The sequence below is a fragment of the Oncorhynchus mykiss genome, chromosome 16 (assembly GCF_013265735.2).
Source record: "Oncorhynchus mykiss isolate Arlee chromosome 16, USDA_OmykA_1.1, whole genome shotgun sequence".
Lineage (NCBI taxonomy): Eukaryota > Metazoa > Chordata > Actinopteri > Salmoniformes > Salmonidae > Oncorhynchus > Oncorhynchus mykiss.
The window spans coordinates 48,372,023-48,397,333 of record NC_048580.1 but is presented as its reverse complement, the minus strand read 5'-3'; the positions used below and the strand labels follow the sequence as shown (position 1 = coordinate 48,397,333).

The 25,311-nt window shown below is 41.6% G+C and overlaps 2 protein-coding genes across 4 annotated transcripts; one reads left to right on the top strand and one right to left on the bottom strand.

The window, feature by feature from the left end:
* Window positions 1–4,062: 4,062 nt before the first annotated feature.
* On the bottom strand, window positions 4,063–13,792 carry LOC110492169 (serine/threonine-protein phosphatase 4 regulatory subunit 2-A). The gene is made up of 9 exons (XM_021566237.2): window positions 13,575–13,792; window positions 12,902–12,983; window positions 10,569–10,739; window positions 10,340–10,433; window positions 8,497–8,534; window positions 8,270–8,347; window positions 6,463–6,600; window positions 6,099–6,361; window positions 4,063–5,777 (listed from the first exon to the last, which is right to left on the bottom strand). The coding sequence occupies exons 1-9, from the start codon at window positions 13,606–13,608 to the stop codon at window positions 5,434–5,436; spliced, it is 1,242 nt and encodes a 413-aa protein (XP_021421912.1). The 5' UTR covers window positions 13,609–13,792; the 3' UTR covers window positions 4,063–5,433.
* Window positions 13,793–13,873: 81 nt separating this feature from the next.
* LOC110492170 (eukaryotic translation initiation factor 4E type 3) lies at window positions 13,874–25,297 on the top strand. 3 transcript variants are annotated; one of them, XM_021566238.2, is made up of 9 exons: window positions 13,874–14,132; window positions 14,274–14,387; window positions 14,469–14,635; window positions 21,192–21,264; window positions 21,439–21,533; window positions 21,842–21,902; window positions 22,013–22,079; window positions 23,593–23,748; window positions 23,924–25,297. In XM_021566238.2, exons 3-9 carry the CDS (start codon window positions 14,472–14,474, stop codon window positions 23,968–23,970), a joined length of 663 nt encoding a protein of 220 aa, XP_021421913.1. In that variant the 5' UTR covers window positions 13,874–14,132; window positions 14,274–14,387; window positions 14,469–14,471; the 3' UTR covers window positions 23,971–25,297. The 3 variants fall into 3 exon arrangements, 2 of the variants coding, with proteins under 2 accessions (XP_021421913.1, XP_036803008.1); XR_002468966.2 differs by having other exon boundaries at window positions 13,875–14,132; window positions 14,274–14,635; window positions 23,924–24,027; window positions 24,087–25,297; XM_036947113.1 differs by having other exon boundaries at window positions 13,876–14,132; window positions 14,261–14,387.
* The last annotated feature ends 14 nt before the right edge of the window (window positions 25,298–25,311 follow it).

Below are 25,311 nucleotides of genomic sequence, written 5' to 3'. Positions count from 1 at the left end.
CTCCAACCCTGACTACAAAGCTGACTAAAATAATAAAAACTTGATGAGTTTGTTATTTGAATCAGCTGTGTAGTGCTAGAGCACATTAAGGGGACAAAAATGTATCGATTTGCGCCTACATGTGGACTGTATGAATGTTGCCAAATTAGTGACTTTGTCACTATATTTAGTGAGTATTCAGACCCCTCTAGCGACACATTTTCAAAAAATCTAGCAACTTTTTCTGGTGTTATTGGAGACTTTTGGAGACTCTGACGTGAAATTCTTAACGAGCAGCGGGTGTTGCCGTGGGCCCCACCCTGTCCCAAAGCGCTCACAGGCGGCCCAGTCCTTGCGCAGCAGTTCCTCCCAGCTGCAGTCAGAGCAGGAGATGTTCACCCGTCTGCGACCAGACTGCAAATTAATCACACATGCGGGAAGCCGCCGCTGGCTGATCCCGCCCTGGCTTACATTCAGGGCGGGATGTAAATGTAAAATGTTCTTTGTCTAAAATAAATCACTGCACAAAAATAAATCACTTCATTTGACTCACACAGCCTTAGTCACTTACTTACACCATGTCCACTGTGTGTGTGCCTCTCTGTGACATAAGCTAAACATCTAGCTAGCTAGCTCATCATGTCTCAGTCTAAACTGTACACTCAAAAATACAGAAAGGAGTGGGAATCAAACCCTGAATTCAAAGGCTGGTTGAAGCCATTATTGATGATACATGGGCATACTGCCTGTATTGTAAGGCTGATTTCTCCGCCAAACTTAGTGATGTAAAAAAAACACGACAACTCAAAAACATACTCAAAAGGCAAAGCCTTATAACAGTTCCACCCAAAACAAGCTGCCATTTATGGTTAAAAAAATTACTCTGCAAAAAAGGCTGAGGCCACCATGGCATTAGCTATCGCTGAACACTGTTCCAAGCTGGCATGTGATCACATTGGAGAAGCATGTTGAGCTGCTTTCTCACTCCACTGCTACTACCCACTTCAAAATGCACAGAAATAATTAATGGTGTTCTAGCACCATACTTTCTGAAAAAGTTGGTCGCAGATGTGGGTGACCAGCGTTTCAGCCTCCTCCTCGATGAGTCCACAGATGTGGGTGACCAGCGTTTCAGCCTCCTCCTCGATGAGTCCACAGATGTGGGTGACCAGCGTTTCAGCCTCCTCCTCGATGAGTCCACAGATGTGTTTCTAAGTACCTGGGGGTTGTGATAAGGTACTTTAGTGACACCAGGCAGACAATTGTATCAACATTTCTGGGGCTTGTTGAGTTGGAGGGAGGATATGCCAAATCTATAGCCCGTGCTGTTGTGGCTTTCCTTGAGAAGTGTTGTATTAAAACAGAGAAACTCCTGGGGATAGGGACTGACAATGCCTCTGTTATGACTGGGATTAACAATGGGGTCCATAAAGTGCTAGAGGAGGAGTATGGCCTCAAATATCTGGTTCTTATTCGCTGTGTGTGCCACTCTGCAGCTTGCTGTAAGTCATGCTTCCAATGACACCATCCCCCGTGGTGTGGAGTACTCGGTACGAGAGACTTATAACTGGTTTTCAGTGTCTCCAAAGCGCAGGGAGGCCTACAAGGCCATATGTGAGACTGTGGGGAGAAACCTTTACACCAAGGTGTGTGCCACATGTTGGCTCCACATTGAAAACGCAGTTTCACGCATTTTGGACCAGTGGGAGACTGCATTTTGCAGTCTCCAAGTCCAGTGAAAACTGCTACATGGCTGAGGTTTTATACTCCTGGTACAGTGATCCTCAAAACATATTGTATCTGACTTTTTTGAAGTCAGTGCTGGGTGAGGCAAGCTACTTCAGCTTGGTTGAGGTCAGCTGTCCCTTTGAGTCCACCGAGAGGTCCGTGGGGTGCCTGAGGATGAAAATAATGTCCGAAAGCGGTGTGTAGCCTTCACCATCTCCCTCACTAATGAGTTGAGGGTGAGACTGCCGGACAACATCGAAGCATTGTTCTTTTTTTCTTTTTACATTTATTTTTATTATACCCCTTTTTCTCCCCAATTTCATGGGGCCAGCGCATATCCAACCCGGAAGCCAGCCGCACCAATGTGTCGGAGGAAACATCGTGCACCTGGCAACCTTGGTTAGCGCGCACTGCGCCCGGCCCGCCACAGGCCTGGGCGCGAACCCAGAGTCTCTGGTAGCACAGCTGGCGCTGCAGTACAGCGCCCTTAACCACTGCGCCACCCAGGAGGCCCCACTTGTCAGTTTTCAATGTGAAGGAAACTAAAGCACAATAAGTACCCTGGATAAATCTAAAAAATAGCCAAGCTCCTTGGCTACTCCCCTGCAGAGATAGACAAGATTGTCCAGCAATGGCGTGCCATCCATCTTAGTAAATGGAATGAGACAAAAAGCACACTGGGCTTCTGGAGTGAGATTTGGGTTCAGGGATGCAGCTGATATCAACCCGTTTCAAGAACTTGCCATGGCTGCTGTGTCTGTGTTGTCCTTGCCACACTCGAAGGCTGAAGTCGAGAGAGTATTCAGCCAGATGAGTGTGGTAAAAAGCTAACTTAGAAATCAGATGTCCTTGCAGACCCTTAACTCCAACCTTTACATTCGATATGGACTGAAGCTGTCTGGTGAGGCTTGCTATTAGCACCAGCTGCCTGATGTTTTGCAGCTTTTTGGTACATCAGCTGCTTACTCATTTAAGTCAGCTGCCTCAGTTGCTGAACCTGCCATAAAGAGCCTTGACCAAAATGACGATGACCCACTCTTTCTGTGAGCCAGCACAGCCTGTGTGTGTGTGTGGAGGGGGGTCTGGGGAAAAAATCAATTAACTTGAATTAGGGCCAGACTAGTTACCATAATTTTCTCACATTGCCATTGACAGTTTTTTCTATTGTCTCTTTTTGGTCCATTTAGATTGTTAATGTAGATTGTATACAAAGAAATTTAAAAATGTTATGGTTAAAAAAAAAAAAAATTTTAAAGTTTATTTTGTTTGCCTCTTGGGCAAATTTAGTGGGTGTCTTTTAGGGCCCAGTTGTTGCTAGTCAACTTTCAGTGGACAACACCATGAGTGTCTTTCATAACGGCTTACTAGAACAGCACCTGTTTCATTTGGGTTGTTATTGAATCTTTGTTAGTTCCGTCCTACATGAATGTGACCAACAAAGTGACTCAAACAGCAACCAACTTTGCTTCCATTCATGTATAGGCTAGAGAGGACAAATTAATGTGATGTTTGAGACGCTCTCACTAATTGATTGTTCTCATTTAATTTCAGTTTGTGTGTGAGGTTGGAGACATGTTTATTTCGACAAAGAAACTTTTATAAACAATGACAACACTGCCGTGTTGATCTGAGCCTTGCTTTTATAAAACCACAGTGCCAGACTTTCGGCTGTCACATATGCACCTCTGACTTCACTCACTTTTTTCTAGTCGGTTGCTTCAGCTTTACCACTCAAACGAGCCCTAGGTCTACCCAAAGGTTAGTTACAATGTCCCCTACATGCGATCCTCCTTTTTGTTTGCAAATCCGATTAGTCAGAGGGCAGGCATTTGGTAATCCCTCTAATTAGGCGATGCTATTTATAGGACCTTCCTTGATAACCTGTGTACACATCAGCTCTGCTCGAGCCAAAATTAGCTCACAAGTACATCGCATTCCATGGCCCAGTACTAGGCCTAACATAATTCACCAGTTGACTGTCTCCAAATACCCTTTGTTGCATTTTTGTATAGATGAGTAATGGGATAAGAAACTATCAAAATTATAGATGTAGGAAGGTGAGGTAGAAAACCCCCTGTAGGACTGACTGTCCTTGTTTCCTATAATAGAACAATGTGTTGACAGAACACCTACCCCAGCCGAGCTCTTCTTGGCTCATGTAATGTGCTGACTGTTTCATAGGGACAGGGATAAGTGTCATTAGCCTACTATGCATGAGTGTCAAGGCCATTTGGAGATACCGTCATAAGATTAAATGATTTTTCTGAAAATGTACAAATAAGGATGCGATGTATTCAAAATATGTATCCATAGTTGGCAAAAGGTATAACTTCCTTGATACAAATTAAGCATACCTCACACTTAATGTTAGCATTTATTGCTTCATATGAATACGGTGTTGAAAGACCAATCTACAAAGGCAGTGAACATGTATTACAATCTACAAAATCTTCTTTACAGAAATGTTAAAATCCTAATATATAAAAAGGACAGTTGCAGAAACAAGATATAGCAGCCAGTAAACACTCCAAATCAAATCAAAACAAGCTTCTTGTTATTCCATGTGACAGCAGTAGCGATCATTTTGTGCTGAGATTTAAAGTTGAATTTAGTTGATATGGATGTCTGAAGTTTAAGAGATGCCATTCAAATAAAAGATTGTGATAATTAAAATGCCATGTTTCTACATCTTTTGATTAAAGATGCAGTCCAGAATCTTAAGCACAACAAATGAGTAACATATTGTACGATTTGGATTAGTAACATATCATATGAATACAAAAATTAAAAGCAGGATGTAGCATATCATACGAAATGGATGAGAGTACACAAAAAGCAGGGATCAAGTTCAGCTCATTAACACTACTTTCAAAACAAATGATACAAAAGTTCTGGACCTTCACTTCAAATCTGACAGAAAAATTCCATCTCAGCCAAAACGGAAATGGCAAGCATTTCTGTAACAGTCTGTTTGAGGTTGAGTTTTTGAAGTGTTTCTCTTAATTTCTGCTTTTGCCACAAATACAAGAACAGGACAAGTTAACATATTAGCTTTTCAAAGTGAAATTTTCACTGGACAGTTTAAAGCATTTGGTTCACAGCTATATCTCTATTGTTCAATCATAGTACATGAGGAGGATTGGTTGCAATCCATGGTTTCTGTATGTTTACTTTGCAAGACTAGCAAACTAGCAGGGCTCCCAGTGCTTTTATGCTACAGATGTCATGGCCAGTTTTCTATACTTTACATTTCAAAGTGCAAAAAACTACCACACTAAAAACAAAACAGCTGTAAACGGTCACTTTACCCAGGGAAAATCCAAGGCACCCCACAGATCCAGAGAACCTAACTGGGCCGGCAAACATGGAACATTCACCACAGATGAAGATCACAAACACTGAATAATGACAGATCCTTCTACATCACAATGTTAACCAAGCAGCTTTGGAATTGGTGTCTAAAATAGCAGATAACAGTGATAAAGGCATTTCATGTGTAAATGAATGCCACAGGCTTGAAAAAAACCTAGCTGGAGGGAAACTTAAATTACGTTTTTAAAATCAGACTGGCCGTCAGGAGGTGGGTGGGTCATAAGGCGTGAGGAGACTCGAGGCCTCACAAAAAGCCCCCCTGTTCTGGGAGACTACAGATCCACATTGGTACAGAGATCTCCTGGGTGTGTTACAGTATCATACAGTGTAAAATAATGTTGGGTGGCCCTCAGGTTAGTCCTGTTCCATGGGCTCATCTGCGGTCTCTGGGCTTTCTAAACTGTTTTCTGCATCAGCGCCTTCTGCCGACGACTCAACTTTACTTCTGGGAGAGGAAGATGGGACAGGCTCTTCACTGGGTGCTCCCTCCCCATTGCTGCTACTGACTGACTCACTGCAATCCCCTTCCCCCTGTTCCTCTAAACGTAGATCCTTCCCTGACTGAGCAAGCTGCCCCTCTGACTGGTCCATGGTGCTGTCACTTTTTAGACTGTTGGTAGGGCCAGACTCAGCCTCTTTCTCTGATGTCTCCGCTGTCTCTTCCTCAAAGGGCTCTTCTGTCTGAGTGCTAGAAGGTTCTGGGGGACAGAAGGCAAGAACGCCATTACATCCTTCCATAAATCAATTCATCCAGTTTAACAATGTTATTCTTGGACCCATGTCAAATTTTCCCTTTCACAAGCTTAGGCTGTGTTTAGACTGGCAGCCCAATTCTGATATTTTTTCCCCAATAATTTTGTCTTTTGACCAAATCAGACCAGCGCTGAAAAATCTGATGTGAAAATATGTGATTGGTCAATATACTAATTAGTGGAAAGAAGATCAGAATTGGGCTGCCTGTGTTAATACAGACATATAGTGTTGTTTGAAAATGCCCCATTGTTAAAAAAAAAAGGTACCATGATCGTTTGTGGTGAGCATATCAGCAGACTTGTCTTTTTCTTCCTCAACAATGTCTGTTGACGATTCTGGCTTGTCTGATGAGCTTTGGGCAGGTTCAGGACAGGACATCTCCGTGTCTACCTCCTCATCTTCATCCATGTCTTTGTCAAACTTCAGCCTTTTCACTTCATGGCTCTCTGCCTCCGTCGCATCCTCTTCTGGATGCTTGGTCTTCATCAGACTGCTTTTTGTGGTATTACTTTCCGATACAGAGGAATCACTAAAGAAAGTGTCAAAACATCAGAACTAGTTGCTAAGTCTTAACATTTATAGCGTTATATTTTGGCTGACAGTCACCTGTCTTCACACAATGCTAGTTACCTGACAACATTCTCCTCTTGTTCTGTGAGTGGCTCCTTATCGTCTGTGCTGTCAGGAAGACCGTTTGTAGCAAGAGAGGTGGATAGCAATAGCTTTTGTCTGTTCAGTGGCCTTGGGGTGCCTGGTCCATTTATATTCCTACCATAAGGAGAGAAGAAATCATCTCTATATGCAAAATCCAATACGCTTTCATTCAATCATATTGTTGCAATTGAATCAAATTATACTGAACAAAAATATAAACGTAACATGTAAAAAGTGTTGGTCCTATGTGCTGAAATAAAAAAAGTAGCCAGTAATTTTCCATACGCACAGAAAGCTTTTCTGAAAAGTGTTGTGCACAAATGTGTTTACATCCCTGTTAGTGAGCATTTCTCCTTTGCCAAGATAATCCATCCACATGATAGGTGTGGCATATTAAGCTGATTAAACAGTATGATAATTACACAGGTGCACCTTGTGCTGGGGACAACAAAAGGCCAAATGTGCAACACAACGCCACATATGTTTCAAGTTGAGGTAGAGTGCAATTGGCATGCTGACTGTATGAATGTCCGCCAGAGCTGTTGCCAGAGAATTGAATGTTCATTTGTCTACCATAAGCCGCTTCCAATGTAATTTTAGAGAATTTGGAGGCAGACCACGTGTAACAACACCAGCCCAGGACCTCCACATCAAGCTTCTTAACCTGCAGGATCGTGTGAGACCAGCCACCCAGACAGCAGTTGAAACTGTGGGTTTGGACAACCAAAGAATTTCTGCATAAACTGTCAGGAACAGAGTCAGGGAAGCTCATCTGCGTGCTTGTCATCCTCATCAGGGTCTGATGCCTGACTGCAGTTCAGTGTCGTAACCGACTTCAGTGGAAAAATGCTCACCTTCGATGGCCAATGGCAGGCTGGAGAAGTGTGCTCTTCACGGATGAATCCCGGTTTCAACTGTACCGGGCAGATGGCGTCGTGTGGGCGAGCGGTTTGCTGATGTTAACTTTGTGAACAGAGTGCCCCGTGGTGGTGGGGTTATGGTATGGGCAGGCATAAGCTACGGACAATGAACACAATTGCATTTTACCGATGGCAATTTGAATGCACTGAGATACCGTGAAGAGATCCTGAGGCCCACTGCCACGATCACCTCATGTTTCAGCATGATAACGCACAGCCCCATGTCACTAGGATTTGTACACAATTCCTGGAAGCTGAAAATGTCCCAGTTCTTCCATGGCCTGCATACTCACCAGACATGTCACCCATTGAGCATGTTTGGGATGCTCTGGATCGACAGCGTGTTCCAGTTCCCGCCAATATCCAGCAACTTCGCACAGCTACTGAAGAGGAGAAAGACAACATTCCACAGGCCACAATGAACAGCCTGATCAACTCTATGCGAAGGAGATGTGTCGCGCTGCATGAGGCAAATGGTGATCACACCAGATACTGACTGGTTTTCTGATCCACGCCCCTACCTTTTTTTTAAAGGTATCTGTGACGAACAGATGTATATCTGTATTCCCAGTCATATGAAGTCCATAGATTAGGGTCTAATGAATGCATTTCAATCAAATATTTGTCAAATCGGTGCACGTTGCGTTTATATTTTTGTTCAGTGTAATAAATCTCCTTGTTAACTACACTGCCACCCAGAATATTTGGTATGAGTAAATTACTAAAACTTCTCCCCTTATGTTCAGGGATGCTTAGAACGAAAGACTGCTAGGTTTTATTGGGGTTCCCCACCCATTTTATGTTATAAATGTAGATAAATTGCGTAACTGAACATCAACCATTGACAAGTAGGTAGCGCTCACCTTTCTGAATAAATAGAGGTATTATTGCCAGGGAACATCACTCCATTCATTTTGTTTACACTGGTTGCCCCATTTTTCCTTTGAAAGAGGCAGAGTGAGTCAGCAAATCCAGATGACTGTTAAGCCTACCCAAAATGATTTGATACACAGCTTTGAAGTTGATCCCAACTTTAAAGTATGTTTTGCTATAAAAAGTGGTAGGTTGAGAAACATGATATAATACTTACTCTGAGGTAGGATATACAGAGCTGACCACCATCACATTCTGCAAAATATAAACAATACCATCAAACTCCAAGCATGTATATTGTATACAAACACAAGCAATTATAAACTTGTTAAAAATAAGCCATGCGAGAATGCATTATTCATTCAAATTGACACAAGGACATGTCTCTGTGACATACAATACCAGTCAAAAGTTGACAGGCCTACTCATTCAAGAGTTTCTTTATTTTTATAGAATAATAGTGAAGACATCAAAACTACAAACACATATGGAATCATGGAGTAACTCCAACAACAAAAAAAAAATAGTTCAACAAATCAAAATGTTTTATATTTGAGATTCATCAAAGTAGCCACCCTTTGCACACTCTTGGCATTCTCAACCAGCTTCATGAGGTAGTCACCAGGAATGCATTTCAATTAACAGGTGTGCCTTCTTAAAAAGGAAATGTATGGAATTTCTTTCCTTCTTAATGCTTTTGAGCCAATCCGTTGTGTTGTGACAAGGTAGGGGTGGTATACAAAAGATGGTATTTTATCAAATAGGGCTAAGTCCATATTATGGCAAGAACAGCTCAAATAAGCAAAGAGAAAACGACAGTCCATTACGTTAAGACATGAAGGTTAGTCAATATGGAAAATTACAAGAACTTCGCAGTCGCAAAAACCATCAAGTGCTATGATGAAACTGGCTCTCATGAGGACCGTCACAGGAAAGGAAGACCCAGAGGTACCTCTTCTGCAGAGGATAAGTTCATTAGAGTTACCAGCCTCAGAAATTGCAGCCCAGATAAATACTTCAGAGTTCAAGTAAGACACATCAACATCAACTGTTCAGAGGAGACTGCATGAATCAGGCCTTATTGGTCAAATTACTGCAAAGAAACCACTACTAAAATGAGCAATGGACATTAGACTGGTCGAAATATGTCCTTTGGTCTGATGCGTCCAAATGTGAAATTTTTGGTTCCAACCTCTGTGTCTTTGTGAGACGCAGAATAGGTGAACGGATGATCTCTGCATGTGTGGTTCCCACTGTGAAGCATGGAGGTGGCATGATGGTGCTTTGCTGGTGACACTGATTTATTTAGAATTCAAGACACTTAACCAGCATGGCTACCACAGCATTCTGCAGTGATAAGCCATCCCATCTGGTTTGCTCTTACTGAGACTATCATTTGTTTTTGAATAGGACAACAATCCAACACACCTCCAGGCTGTGTAAGGGCTATTTGACCAAGAAGGAGAGTGATGGAGGGTTGCATCAGATGACCTGACCTCCACAATCACCCAACTTCAACCCAAATGAGATGGTTTGGGATGAGTTGGACCGCAGAGCAAAGGAAAAGCAGCAAAGTGCTCAGCATATGTGGGAAATCCAAGACTGTTTGAAAAGCATTCATAAAAGAAGCTGGTTGAGAGAATGCCAAGAGTGTGCAAAGCTGTCAAGGCAAAGGGTGGCTACTTTGAAGAATCTAAAATATTGTTTAACACTTTTTTGGTTACTACATGATTACATATGTGTTATTTCATAGTTTTGATGTCTTCACGATTATTCTACAATGTAGAAAAGTTAAAATAAAGAAAAACCTTTGAATGAATAGTTGTCCAAACTTTTGACTGGTACTGTAGGTATCCTTAATAGGGTAGGTACCCTGGGGGCGTATTTATTGCGCCGATTCAGTTGCAAAAAGTTTATTAAAACAGAAGCAAACTGAACAAAAACTGGGAAGGATGTACCTGAATTTGTCAAATAGAAACTCCCATTTTGGCTAAAGATCACACCTCATATTTCAAAAACCCATTATGATAAACAATCTCAGAAACAGTGATAATACTTACCTTCTCCACTCCCCTGAGGAACTTGTCTGTTCCAGTGTAGTTCCTCTTAGGGTCAGTAAGTAACTCACACAGACGCTGGATGGTGAACGGAATACTGGAAAAGATAGTGAAAAGGTATACTTTCCTCATGAGGCTGTACACAAGGCTACACAAAGGCATACTGGTAAAACAGGCATTAAAGGGAGACTTTTATTAAATGTTTCAGGACTGGACACTGGAGGACACTCACCCGTTGTACCCATCTACAATTTTGAGAATCCTTTCCTTCATCTCCTCAAAAGGAATGTACTCCACATTAGGATTGGATGGATCTCGCTGGTCTGGCGACAAGGTTCTGAAGTCATCCATTACTTTCTCAAGTTTAAACAGGAAATAACTTTTGAACTGCGACCATGAAATCCTGGAAGAGGAGAGACCAAAAAGTTATCCTCTCTTGGTCCGACACCGGAGCGGTTTCCTACAAAGTAGGTTTGAGGAGATAGCGAGGTAACTTTGGTCAACAGAGTTCAACTCGGGTTAACCGGTCATATGAAAGTGGCTCACCTTTTAGCCAGGCACATTCAAATGGCACAACAAATCCTTCTCTGGGGTAGGCTAATTCCACTTACTCTGAATGAAATGACTGAGCCGCGAGTTGAGGGCCAATGAAATCAGACTCCCTCCCTCTTGCAAAAATTGCATCATCATCCCATTAATTTGAAGAAGACGACTGATTTAACTAAATATTTTAATAAAATGTTTGTATATAAAAAATATCACAGTAATGACAGAATGCATTTTAAACTTCACGCAATGTAACACCAAAGACAGCATTAACTATGAGTCAAAATAAAGATGGCATTTCTAAAAGCCTATTTCACACCACAGCCTGCTGAATTTGCAAGATAACCTACGGTAGTTCATTTTTATTTTGGCACACATGAAAATGTAGGACCTGACTCGCCCATGGATTGAGGTTTCATCATTGTCAAAATGAAGAGTTTGGTGTTCGACTAGCCATGTACGACATACGTGCAGTTACAAGACTGCTAGAGTTAGCAGCAGGCGGACAAGCAATATCCACCATCATAGTATGGATGAAGCCGAGGACTTGTCATAGACCAGCACCACTACTACTCTTGTCAAGAGGGTGCTACAGTATCTACTTCCTAAGACGGCTGAAGAAATTCTGCATGAAGCCCGGTTGCATCACAGCCTGGTAAGGGAATTGCTCCGTACACAACCGCAACGCCCTCCAGTATATCACCGGGACCGTGCTGCCATCCATCCAGGACATCACTCGAAATGGTGCCTGAGGAAGACACGCAGCATCATCAAGGACCCCCCCCCCCACACAAGCTGTTCTCTCCTTAACTGTCATGCAGACCGTTTCTATCAGACCTCATGCTCTGATACTGTCTCTGAGCCTGTTGGTATCTACAAGCCATCAGAGTGCTGAACACTTGAACTGACCACCTGCTCTGATTCTGTGCACATCACAACTGCTGCTACCAGACTTACTATACTGCTCAATTTATACATCCCCAATACACATGTAAATATTGTATCATAAATTGTGCATTCCTGTATAATACTTACGCAAAAAAAAAAATGATTATATTCTACTGCCATTTACTTTGTTTTTTATTTACTTGCAAGAACCTGCAAGGAAACATTTCGTAGGGCGATGCATACCATGCGTATCCCATACATACGACTAATAAAACTTGAAACCTGGCTGGAATGTGAAGCTAACTGAAGCTGGTTAGCTTTAGAAAACCCAGAGTAGATCTAGCTTGCTTCGTGGGATACCTCGCTGGTCGCCTAGCCCATTCATAGACGCCTTTAGCGCCTATCTTCTTCCAAGGGGACGTTTTAAGAACCCCGACGTTTGCTCTAAAATGTTAACATGTATTGCTTGCGGTATGGTTTTGGAAACATAAGGAACAAATCTTTCATATTAGCGAGAATTTTATTTTTAAACAAAATGTAAAAATTACTGCACACCTTTATAGGGTTAGGGTTGCCACACGGCCATATTTCCACGTTACATCGCTTGTTTACGGAAAACGGACAGAAGATCTGTGCTAATTAGCCATCTGAGTCTCCGAACACCTGTGTATGAATGGAAGAGATGCCACAAACGTGTTGTCACTTAAATATAGTGTTGACTGTAACTGTGTTAAAACAGTGTACAGTATGTCTGCATTTCACATTTATGAATATATTTTGATGTGGAATGAAAGTAGAGGCATTTATATTTCTAGAACCGTACCGCAATTGAGAATCTATTCACTTTTTGATGGTGTATTTGGCTGTTTTGGTTTCGAGAGCCAATTCACCCTTTAAACAGAACGTGTAAGGAAGGTCCTTGGACTAAGGAATAGCATAAGGCTAATTTAGTCCAATATTGGGTTAACTTCAGTCTCCTCCAACATGGTAGCATATCCAGAAATTCATGACAGCAATAGGACTATCCATGAGTTGTAATTTACCAGCCTATGCATTTATATACTGAATTGACACATTGTCCATTCAATAGAAAATCGACTGGCACTTGAGGCTTATTTCTCAGACACTCACATCGTTTCTCCCGTTTTGGCGACATGAGACAAAAGTTGATCCAGGGCAGGACAGGTATCCTTCTTCCCTTTCTTCTCAAAGTCTGAACGTAGAAATAAGAAAATAGAAAACACTTATTAAAGTATGTACAGCGTTGTAGTCCAGGGCACACCGTCAGGAAGAATTAGCTGCACGGCAACCACAGGCTTTAAATAGCTAGCAAGCTGCAACCATAGAATTAGGATAGCTACTAATTTCATAGAATCACCATGGCTGCAACTATCACATTCACCACTAAGTAACGCTAACTAACTAACTACAGTAGTTAACGCTAGTAGCAAATAAACGAGCTAACTAAACTAGAACACAACGCTAGGTAGCAAACTGTGGTCAACATAAGCTACCTGCTAACGTTAACTAGACTAGGAACAAAATGTAACTAAGTGGGTGAAATAGCTTCAAGTCAACACACACATCAATATTGAATTATACATGTAGTTACGCTATCAAAATAAAATAGGCCTAAGCGAGCTAAGTTAGTCAGCTAACAATTTCGACTGCTAGTTACAACTAGCCAAGTTCTCCATCCATCCAACGAGATAGCAAGCTAACTAGAATATATGCGGCTACAGTAAACTTGTCAATTCCAATAACGTTACAGATCCTGAAAAACAGCTAAAGTAAGTTGACTTACTCGTGAAAGCCTCCAAAAGTGTGTCAATTTCCATGGTTGTAACGTAAACTAGCCTAGGGCAACTGATATCCCTTACAACAGCGACAGGAAACAGAAGAAGAGGTGAAATAAAAAAAAATACCACTAGCTTCCTTAGCTAGCAACAACACATCCAGGTAACACACTTGCTAGCTACCCACTCAAGTGCACATGTCCGTGGGGGTGGTGGGCTTCTTCTTCTTCTTCTTCTTCTTCTTCTTCTTCTTCTTCTTCGGCGGTCCGCAAACAATCGTTAAGGTGCATGCCGCCATCTACAGTACGGGTGGAAGACTGTAGAAAAAAATATCCACTACGCGCGCGGCACCTAATCTGAACACGTAAGGATCAACAAAAACAATCTAAAGCAATGAATAATGAAGGGCATGCTCCGTATGTCCCTTGACCTATCCTTAAACCCCAAAAACAAGGGAGCTAATCAAACATTCCGTAGTAAGGTATTATTAAGGATACGTTTATTGATATCCTTCATATGCGCTGAAATTGAAAAATAAAGGGTACTGACCAACAATTGAAATTAAGGTATGTATAATGGGTCCCCTTTTGCATTTAAAAATTAAGGGAGACTTAAGAGGCCCTTTGTTTCATTTATGGGGTCTTGGTATTTTTTAGGGGAAATTTGAGGTACATGTAATACTAATTTAAGGCAGTCCTGTTTCCTAGTGTGGATTTCGCCTGCCGTTTATGACAAGAACGTTTGGCCTGCAGACAGCTAGACGTCGTCGTTTTACTGATGTTGTGGCGCCAGACCGGTGAAGCTACGAATGAGTCAGCAAAGTAGGCACTTTACACCTATTTAATCAAAAGGTGAAACGAGATATTTTAAAAACAATCAAATCGATTATTTTTACAACCCAGGAAATGGCCGTTCCTGCTGTCCCAACCCTGCAGCTGAACAACACAGTTAGTCAAAACTCCGCTGAACGTAACATCCATATTGACGAAAGAGAATTGGAGAACATCACGAACAACGATGGAAACGGCACCCTCCCATTACATTCTCCGTGGACTTTTTGGCTTGATAGGTAAGCTCACCATTTTATCATTTCATGGACTTGGTGGTGATTAATTCTATGCTTTGTTTTCATGGGATGAGTTTGTATGAATTCAACTGCATTTGGAATAGCTAGCTAGGAAGCCTTGCCAAAACAAAGGAGTCTTTCAAGTTGCAGACAGTGCATGGGTATAACGCCACAATAGTAACGTATATTATTATTACACTATAACCTGTGTTTTCGCAATCACTGTTTCTTATTCCTCGCGTGATATGGTGCTATGCAATGTACCATTGGTTAGAAAATGTTCTCAACATCTCAGTCTTAGGCAGGCTATCAGCAATTGTATTCATTGTAAAACTTCTGCTCACTGCTTCACTGACATTTAGCTAATATTATTCTATTATGGGAAGTGTACACATGACCTGCTGGAACTGGACTTTGTCTATTTTTATCAACACTGTGAGTACTTGTATATGGGGCAAAGTTTGTTTACCTCTGCTATGTAACTGGTGTTAAGACCTTGGGTTGGGGAAAGCCTGAGGCCCTCAACACTGATTTGTTCAACAACAAAAAAAGTTTTTCCTGAATATAGGCCTAGGGGTGAAATTATTTATTTTCAATCTCAAGACTAGAAGTTAAATCATAGGCTAGTCTGTTTTTGTTTAGGCTTCCACCATCCATTGACTCTGTAATGTGGATACCTTTTCTCTGTCTTGGTTTTCATTTAGACCTAGCTTTTAATTATTTTATTTTTTTACAGTTTAATAAAAAACTATAATGGATGTGGCGATGGTTTTGCCGATACAGATCTTTCTTTTCATTGTGTTCTTATTGAAATGATGTATATCAATGTACACTATACAGTACCAGTCAAAAGTTTGGACACACCTACTCATTCAAGGATTTTTCTATATTTTTACTATTTTCTACATTGTAGAATAATAGTGAAGACATCAAAACTATGAAATAACACATATGGAATCATGTAGTAACCAAAAAAAGTTTGAAACAATATGAGATTGAGAACAGTCTTGAAGTAGTTCCCATGTATGCTGTATGCTGTATGCTGTATGCTGAGCACTTGTTGGCTGCTTTTCCTTCACTCTGCGGTCCAACACATCCCAAACCATCTCAATTGGTTTGAGGTCGGGCAATTGTGGAGGCCAGGTCATCTGATGCAGCACTCCATCACTCTCCTTCTTGGTCAAATAGCCTTTACACAGCCTAGAGGTGTTTTGGATCGTTGTCCTGTTGAAAAACAAATGATAGTCCCACTAAGGGCAAACCAGATGGGATGGAGTATCACTGCAGAATGCTGTGGTAGCCATGCTGGTTAAGTGTGCCTTGAATTCTAAATGAATCACAGACAGTGTCACCAGCAAAGCACAATCACACCTCCTCCTCCATGCTTCACGGTGGGAACCACACATGGGGAGATCAATCATTCACCTACTCTGCATCTCACAAAGACACAGCAGTTGGAACCAAAATCTCAAATTTGGGCTCCTCAGACCAAGGGACAGATTTCCACCGGTCTAATGTCCATTGCTTGTGTTTCTTTCCCCAAGCAAGTCTCTTCTTATTATTGGTGTTCCTAAGTAGTGGTTTCTTTGCAGCAATTCGACCATGAAGGCCTGATTCACGCAGTCTCCTCTAAACAGTTGATGTTGAGATGTGTCTGTTACTTGAACTCTGTGACGTATTTATTTGGGCTGCAATTTCTGAGGCTGGTAACTCTAATGAACGTATCCTCTGCAGCAGAGGTAACTCTGGGTCTTCCTTTCCTGTGGCGGTCCTCATGAGAGCCAGTTTCATAGCGCTTGATGTTTTTTGTGACTGCACTTGAAGAAACTTTGAAGTGATTGACTGACCTTCATGTCTTAAAGCAGCGGTGGCTAATTCCAGTCCTCGCGGGCCTGATTGGTGTCACAGTTTTGCTCCAGCTAACACGCATGACTCCAATAATCACCTAATCATGATCTTCAGTTTGATTAATCAGCTGCGTTTGCTAGGGATGGAGAAAAAGTGTGAAACCAATCAGGCCCTTGAGGACTGGAGTTGCCCACCCCTGTCTTAAAGTAATGATGGACTGTCATTTATCTTAGCTTATTTGAGCTGTTCTTGCCATAATATGGACTTGGTCTTTTTCCAAATAGTGCTATCGTCTGTATACCACCCCTACCTTGTAACAACACAACCGATTGGCTCAAATGTATTAAGAAGGAAATACACTTTTAAAAAGGCACACCGGTAATTGAAATGCATTCCAGGTGACTACCTCGTGAAGCTGGTCGAGAGAATGCCAAGAGTGTGCAAAGCTGTCCTCACGGCAAAGGGTGGCTACTTTGAAGAATCTAAAATATATTTAGGTTTATTTAACACTTTTTTTGGTTACTACATGATTCCATATGTGTTATTTCATAGTCTTGATGTCTTAACTATTATTCTACACTGTAGACAATAGTAAAAAATCAAGAAAAACCCTAGAATGAGTATGTGTGTCCAAACTTTTGACTGGTACTGTGCTGTGAAAAATTATTTGCCCCTTTTCTGATTTTCTCTATTTTTTTCCATATTTTTCATACTGAAAGTTATCAGATCTTCAACCAAATCCTGATTCTAGATAAAGGGAACCTGTGTTTACCAATACTATGTCTGGTGAAAACCAAAAAACAAACTCTGCATTCCACAGTAAGAACCTCATACCAACGGCCAAGCATGTTGGTGGTAGTGTGATGGTTTGGGGATGCTTTGTAACTCAGAACCTGGTTGACTTGCCTTAGACGGAACCATGAATTCTGCCCTGTTTCAGAGGTTTCTACAGGAGAATGTCAGGCCATCCGTCTGTGAGCTGAAGCTGAAACGCAACTGGGTCAATGATCCAAAACACACAATCAAGTCCACATGAAAGTGGCTAGAAAGCAACACATTTTTAGAATGACCTAGTAAAAGTCCAGACCTAATCCTAATTGAGATGATGTGGCAGGACTTGAAACGAGTAGTTCATGCATGAAAACCCACAAATGTTGCTGAGTTAAAGCAGTTCTGCATGGAAGAGTGGACCAAACTTCCTCCACAGCGACGTGAGAGACTGATTAACAACTACAGGAAGCTTTTGGTTGCAGTCATTGTAGCTAAAGGTGGCAAAACCAGTTATTGAATGTAAGGGGGTAATTACATTGGCATTGGGTGTTACTTTGTTTATTAAATAAGTAAGTAATTGTTGTGTCATTTGTTCACTCAGGTTCCCTTTATCTAATGTTAGGTTTTGGTTGAAGATCTGATAACATTCAGTATAAAAAATATGCAAAAGTAGAGATTATTAGAAAGGGGGCAAATATGTTTTTACAGCATAGTATGTGGACACCCCTTCAAATGAGAAGATTTGGCTATTTCAGCCACACCTGTTGCTGACAGGTGTATAAAATCGAGCACGCTAGCATGCAATCTCCATAGACAAACATTGGAAGTAGAATGGCCTTACTGAAGAGCTCAGTGACTTTCAACGTGGCGATGCCACCTTTCCAACAGGTCAGTTTGTCAAATTTCTGCTCTGCTAGAGCTGCCTGGGTCAACTGTAAGTGCTGTTATTGTAAAGTGGAAACATCTAGGAGCAACAACGGCTCAGCTGCGAAGTGGTAGGCCACACAAGCTCACAGAACGTCACACAAGCAACGTTGAAATTCACTGTCTGGGTTAGCACCACCTCTGGCTCCTGTGGTGGTGGATAATTTTGTGGGCTATACTCAGACTTGCCTCAGTGTAGTAGGTTGGTGGTCTGCAGATATCCCTTTAGTGGTGTGGGGGCTGTGCTTTGGCAAAGTGGGTGGGGTTATATCCTGCCAGATTGGCCCTGTCCAGGTGTAACGGATGTGAAGCGGCTAGCTTAGTTAGCGGTGCGCGCTAAATAGCGTTTCAATCAGTGACGTCACTTGCTCTGAGACCTTGAAGTAGTAGTCCCCCTTGCTCTGCAAGGGCTGCGGCTTTTGTGGAGCGATGGGTAACGATGCTTCGTGGGTGACTGTTGTTGATGTGTGCAGAGGGTCCCTGGTTCGCGCCCGGGTATGGGCGAGGGGACGGTCTAAAGTTATACTGTTACACAGGGGTATCGTCGAACGAGGAACCCTTACCTCTTCACCGGATGTGCTACCTTGTCCCAGACCTACTATTTTCTACTCTCTCTCTCTCTCTCTCTCTACCGCACCTGTTATCTCGAACTCTGAATGCTCGGCTATGAAAAGACAACTGACATTTACTCCTGAGGTGCTGACTTGTTGCACCCTCTACAACCACTGTGATTACACCACTGCGATTATTATTATTTGACCCTGCTGGTCATCTATGAACGTTTGAACATCTTGACCATATACAGTGGCAAGAAAAGTATGTGAACACTTTGGAAATACGGATCAGACCTGAAGGGTCAGGAGGAATTATGGACCATTCCTCTTTGCAAAACTGTTTGAGTTCAGCAATATTATTGATGTCTGGTGTGAACCTCTCTCTTGAGGTCATGCTACACATCTCAATCGGGTTGAGGTCAGGACTCTGACTGGGCCACTCCAGAAGGTGTATTTTCTTCTGTTGAAGCCATTCTGTTGTTGATTTACTTCTGTGTTTTGGGTTGTTGTCCTGTTGCATCACCCCAACTTCTGTTGAGCTTCAATTGGCGGACACATACGTAGCCTAACATTCTCCTGCAAAATGTCTTGATAAACTTGGGAATTCATTTTTCCGTCAACGATAGCAAGCTGTCCAGCCCTGAGGCAGCAAAGCAGCCCAAACCATGATGCTCCGTCCATCATACTTTACAGTTGGGATGAAGTTTTGATGTTGGTGTGCTGTGCCTTTTTCTTCTCCACACATAGTACATAGTGTTGTGTTCCTTCCAAACAACTCAACTGTAGTTTCGTCTGTCCACAGAATATTTTGCCAGTAGCGCTGTGGAGCATCCAGGTGCACTTTTGCAAACTTCAGATGTGCAGCAATGTTTATTTGGACAGCAATGGCTTCTTCCGTGGTGTCCTCCCATGAACACCATTCTGTTTAGTGTTTTGCATATCATAGACTCGTCAACAGAGATGTTAGCATGTTCCAGAGATTTCTGTAAGTCTTTAGCTGACTCTCTAGGATTCTTCTTAAACAAAATGTTTGTGAGTGTTTTTCATAGCGCAAGACGGCTCTAACCAACGTCTCCAATCTCGTCTCATTGATTGGACTCCAGGTTAGCTGACTCCTGACTCCAATTAGCTTTTGGAGAAGTTAATAGCCTAGGGGTTCACATGCTTTTTCTAACCTACACTGGGAATGTTTAAATTATGTATTCAATAAAGACAAGAAAAATACAATAATTTGTGTGTTATTAGTTTAAGCACACTATGTTTGTCTATTGTTGTGACTTAGATGAAGATCAGATCACATTTGATCACCAATTAATGCAAAAATCCAGGTGTTTCTAAAGGGTTCACATACTTTTTCTTGCCACTGTACTGTTATAATCTCCACCCGGCACATCCAGAAGAGGACTGACCACCCCTCAGAACCTGGTTCCTCTCTAGGTTTCTTCCTAGGTTCCTGCCTTTTGAGATTTTTCCAGCCACCGTGCTCCTACATCTGCATTGCTTGCTGTTTGGGCTTTTAGGCTGGGTTTCTGTACAGCACTTTGTGACATCTGCTGATGTAAAAGGGGCTTTATAAATACATTTGATTGATTGTGAGCGTCGAGTGCTCCTGTCCAACACTTATTACCGAGTTCCAAACTGCCCCTGGAAGCAACGTCAGTACAAGAACTGTTCACCGGTAGCTTCATGAAATGGGTTTCCATTTCAGTGGAAAACACTTCACCATTTGGCAGTTTGATGGACGACTCGGGGTTTGGCGGATGCCAAGAGAACGCTACCTGCTCGAATGCATAGTGCCAACTGTACATTTTGGTGGAGGAGGAATAATGGTCTGGGGCTGTTCATGGTTTGGGATAGGCCCCATAGTTCCAGTGAAGGGAAATCTTAACACTGCAGCATACAATGACATTCTATACGATTTTGTGCTTTAAACTTGTGGCAACAGTTTAGGTAAAGCCCTTTCCTGTTTCAGCATGACAATGGATGCAAGTCCCCGCAGCAATGTTCCAGCATCTGGTGGTAAAGGAAAGCCTTCCCAGAAGAGTGGAGGCTGTTGAGGCATCAAAGGGGGGACAAACTCCATATTAATGTCTGTGATTTTTGGAATGAGATGTTTGATGAGCAGGTGACCACATACTTTTGGTCATGTAGTGTACGTCTCTGGCCAAGAGAGAAGGCAGTCAACTTTAAAGGGGTCAGTCAGTCTTGTTTACTGCTGGGCTAGAGTTCTGTGGAAAGGGGGTTGACACCAGATCTTCTCCGACCTGGCTGCTTTGAGCACAACCTCTGCTCACTGAGATATCTAGTAAAGCCTGTTCACAGAGTGGGGGAACTGCTGTACCAAGGCTTGCTATAGATACAAAAACAAAACAGGTTATTTTAGGACTGCTAGATCATGCCAGATGCAGAGTTCTATATAGATTAAATTAGATATTGATGTTTTGTTTGGATCTTTCCTCCAGATCTTTACCAGGAACAACCGCAGCAGAATGTGAATCAGGTCTGAAAAAAATCTACACTGTGCAAACAGTTCAGGTAAGCTCTCTGTGTTAGTAAGCTCTCTGTGTTAGTTGACAGGATTAAGATAATTGCCACATCATAAATCATGATAAATGCACATGTTTCTCAATAATAATGGCGTAATAAAGGCAACACTAGGATTTTGATAATCATGGTAAAGATATAATTTTTTCCTCATTTTTTTCATAGAGCTTTTGGAGCGTGTACAACAATATACCTGGAGTTTCCAGTTTACCACTGAGATGTAGCTATCACTTAATGAGAGGAGAGAGAAGACCACTCTGGTAAGACTAAATAATCAAATTAATACAAACACATAGGTCAATTTTTTTTTTTTACCTTTATTTAACCAGGCAGGGTCAGTTAAGAACAAATTCTTATTTTCAATGACGGCCTAGGAACAGTGGGTTAACTGCCTGTTCAGGGGCAGAACGACAGATTTGTACCTTGTCAGCTCGGGGGTTTGAACTTGTAACCTTCCGGTTACAAGTCCGCTGCACTAACCACTAGGCTACCCTGCATAATTATATATGTAAATGGTATTACCTTTCATTTAGTCTCTGTCTTGCTATGCATTTTCCATTACATTCAGGGAAGAAGAGAGTAATGCAAAGGGGGGAGTTTGGAAAATGAAAGTACCCAAAGAAAACACTGTAAGTACAATAAAGGTCATATGTTATGTTTTAATCATTCATACCATATTTATGTTTGTTGAGTAAATGTGTGTACTGGTAACATACTCAATGTGTTTTCATTTCCCCAGCCTGCTGTATGGAAGGAGTTACTGTTAGCCACTATTGGGGAGCAATTCACTGATTACTGTGCTTCAGGTAAGTGTGAAGAGAGAGTGAATCGTGTGCAGTGTCTTTCAGACTCCAACTGTGGGTTTTGGTCTACATGGTCTTTTGTCAGCTTGTACAGCATTGAAGAATTAGTCAGTGATCACCAACGACAATGAGGCAGCCTATAGGAAGGAGGTCCGAGACCTAGCAGTGTGGTGCCAGGACAACAACCTCTCCCTCAACGTCAGCAAGACAAAGGAGCTGATCGTGGACTACAGGAAACAGAGAAGCGAGTACGCCCCCATCCACATCAATAGAGCTGTAGTGGAGCAGGTCGAGAGCTTAACATTTCTCTGTGTCCACATCACTAAGGAATTAACATGGTCCAAGAGGATACGACAGCGCCTCTAACCCCCTCAGCACCCCCTGGAAAATAAAAAAATATATTAATTTTTTTCTTCACAAAAGTAGTGCACTGGGACTTTACTAGTCCTGTTTTAGCGGACCGATATAGCCGTCTGCAGGCAATTTTTGTTGTTGTTTCTGCCACATAGGACCTCTGTACCCCAGGCGGTAGAGAGGTCCTGGCCACGCCACCTAAGCCATAGACTGTGCTGTCTGCTACCGCATGACAAGTGGTACCAGTGCACCAAGTCTGGAACCAACAGGACCCTGAACAGCTTCTACCCCCAAGCCATAAGACTGCTAAACCACAGCTAACCAAATGGCTACCGAGACGTCTACCCAGACAGACTACTTTCATTCCCCCTTCTTTGCACCAACTCTCTTGCACTGACTCTGTGCACACACACTGGACTCTACCCACACATTCACACATACTTACACTGACACCCCAACACACACTACATACACCCACACACCAGTGGAGGCTGCTGAGGGGAGGACGGCTCATAATAATGTCTGGAATGGAGCGATTGGAATGGCATTAAACACATGGAAACTATGTGGCTGATGCATTTGATTCCATTTCACTAATTCCGCTCTGGCCATTACCATGAGTCCGTCCTCCCCAATTAAGGTGCCACCAACCTCCTGTGCCATACACACATGACACGCGCACACATGCACACTGACGTCATACACTCTCACACACACGCTTTCACACTCAGCACATACGCTGCTGCTACTGTCTTATCTATCCTGTTGCCTAGTCACTTTACCCCTACCTTTATGTACATAGCTACCTCAATTACCTCTTACCCCTGCACATCGACTTGGTACTGGTACTCCCTGTATATAGCCATGTTATTTTAGTCGTTATTCACTGTGTATATATTCCTTGTCTCTATTTCCCCCCCAAATTGGTATCTTTAACTCTGCATTTTTGGAAAAGGACCTGTAAGTAGGCATTTCACTGTTAGTATACATGTGACAAATACAATTTGATTTGAGTCAACCATACAGAAGAAGTCTGAAATGCCATGAACCTCCTGTCACAAAGAAAAACATACAATGTTCTGTCCCTTGTAAAGTTGTACCTCAAAATGGAAGGGTATTGATGTATTTATCTGAAATATTTTATTCTCTGGTTGTGTTTCAGAGGATGAGGTGGTTGGTGTTAGTGTTAGCATACGAGACAGAGAAGATGTTGTCCAAATCTGGAATGGAATTGCCTCGTTTGCTAATGAAGCAAACGTCCTAGGACGGATCTATGAACTTCTTCCACAGATAACTTTTAAGGCAGTATTTTATAAGCGTGAGTACTTTCTACCTTGTATGACATTCACATGTCATGCTAAAAACAAGTAGACTAGAGTACATGCTAATTCACTCCATCAAAAACAACTTTACTCTTCACATACTGTTGTCATGTGTCTGATGAGTGAGCCTATTGATAACTCATGAGATGAATGTGTTTATTTCTATTTTAGCACATGAGGAGCATCATGCCTTCGAAGGAGGTCGCCCAAGACATTAGCACGCTTTGCACATTTTACACTTTGTTGTTTTTGGTCTTCGAAATGGACTGAATTGTCCCCTAATCTGAGCTCTACTGTCTTTTGTAAATGTGTTATACAATTACTTCAGTTTGGGCAGACAGAAAATATAATAGCTGGGGCTTCATTTTAGGATGACTGATAGACATGTACTTTAGTGTTTGTTTTTTATACAAAGATATTTAGCTAAAACTGAAGAGGACAATAGTTGATAATGTATACATATTTGTTTTTACCACATTTGATCTCAACAGTGCAATTTTACCAGAGCCTTTTATTTGTTATCACGGGTTCCAGATCTCACAATATATGTTCAGTATGTAAGGGATTTACATTGTTACCTTATTCTAGAATGAATGAAGAGTATTTTCCTCAAGACAGTAATATTCATATGGTTTTATGCAAAAATGTTGCACATTCTCAATGTTTTTTTGTTTGGTAGTTTTTGTTGTTTTTTGGGGTTAGGGGAAAGAAAGCTGTTAAATGTTACTTGTTGTTGGATTTGTAAAGTGACACCAACTTTTGTACAAAAACAAAATCAGAAAATGTTACTAGAAAAAATATATGCAGTAGTTTACCCAGAGTGTTTTTGTAATAGCGGTGGATCATGGACAAACACACTCAATATTGTTTTTTCCGAAATGCACAAGCCTTTTTCATTTTTACTATAATTAACAGGATCTCTATTACTGTTTCTTCAGTTCACTGAGGCTAATTTCTAAGTTGTGCGTGCACATGTTTATTATAAGCTCCATGAAAGGGATTTGATCAAGAAATATTACATTTATATCATGAATATTATTCTCATTAAAGTCCTACAAACTTTAAAAGAAACCCTTCTTAAAATAAATAAAAATGTATGCTGTATGAACCGTGCTTTGAGTTGAATGAGTACTTCTCTTTACCAAAACCCTTTCTTAACCCTCAGTGGTGTGAGAGTGCATATTCCCTGCCAAGCATTTATGTTTTGTAACCTAGTAATTGTTATCAGATGCCATCTCTGTAGTTGATGAATGTCCTTCCCTGTGACTCAGGTCATCCATGTTCAAACACCAAGATTGATTAGTCTCCTAGAGAGAAACGAATAATCTTACAGACTGTATAGCTGGGTATTGTTGCTGTTTTTAATGAAAGTATTTGTTTTAGTAAGATGAGATCTCAACTTGAGTCTTTTGAATGGTGCCTTGTGTTCCCCTCGGGTTTCGTTCTTGAATGTTGTTTATTTTCAACATATTGAACCAGTCAAATGTAAAATAAATATTTTTGTCTGATTTTGATATATGAAAAAATAAAAATGCAAAACATGTATTTATGGTCTCTTG

Coding starts and splice junctions, on each gene's coding strand:
- LOC110492170 (XM_021566238.2), top strand. CDS start 14,472: ATGGCCGTTCCTGCTGTCCCAACCCTGCAGCTGAACAACACAGTTAGT. Junction 14,636..21,191: donor TGGACTTTTTGGCTTGATAG/GTAAGCTCACCA, acceptor TCTTTCCTCCAG/ATCTTTACCAGGAACAACCG. Junction 21,265..21,438: donor ACACTGTGCAAACAGTTCAG/GTAAGCTCTCTG, acceptor TTTTTTTCATAG/AGCTTTTGGAGCGTGTACAA.
- LOC110492169 (XM_021566237.2), bottom strand. CDS start 13,608: ATGGAAATTGACACACTTTTGGAGGCTTTCACGA. Junction 8,535..10,339: donor TCCTCAGGGGAGTGGAGAAG/GTAAGTATTATC, acceptor TATATTTTGCAG/AATGTGATGGTGGTCAGCTC. Junction 6,601..8,269: donor ACCTCTATTTATTCAGAAAG/GTGAGCGCTACC, acceptor TCCTTATGGTAG/GAATATAAATGGACCAGGCA.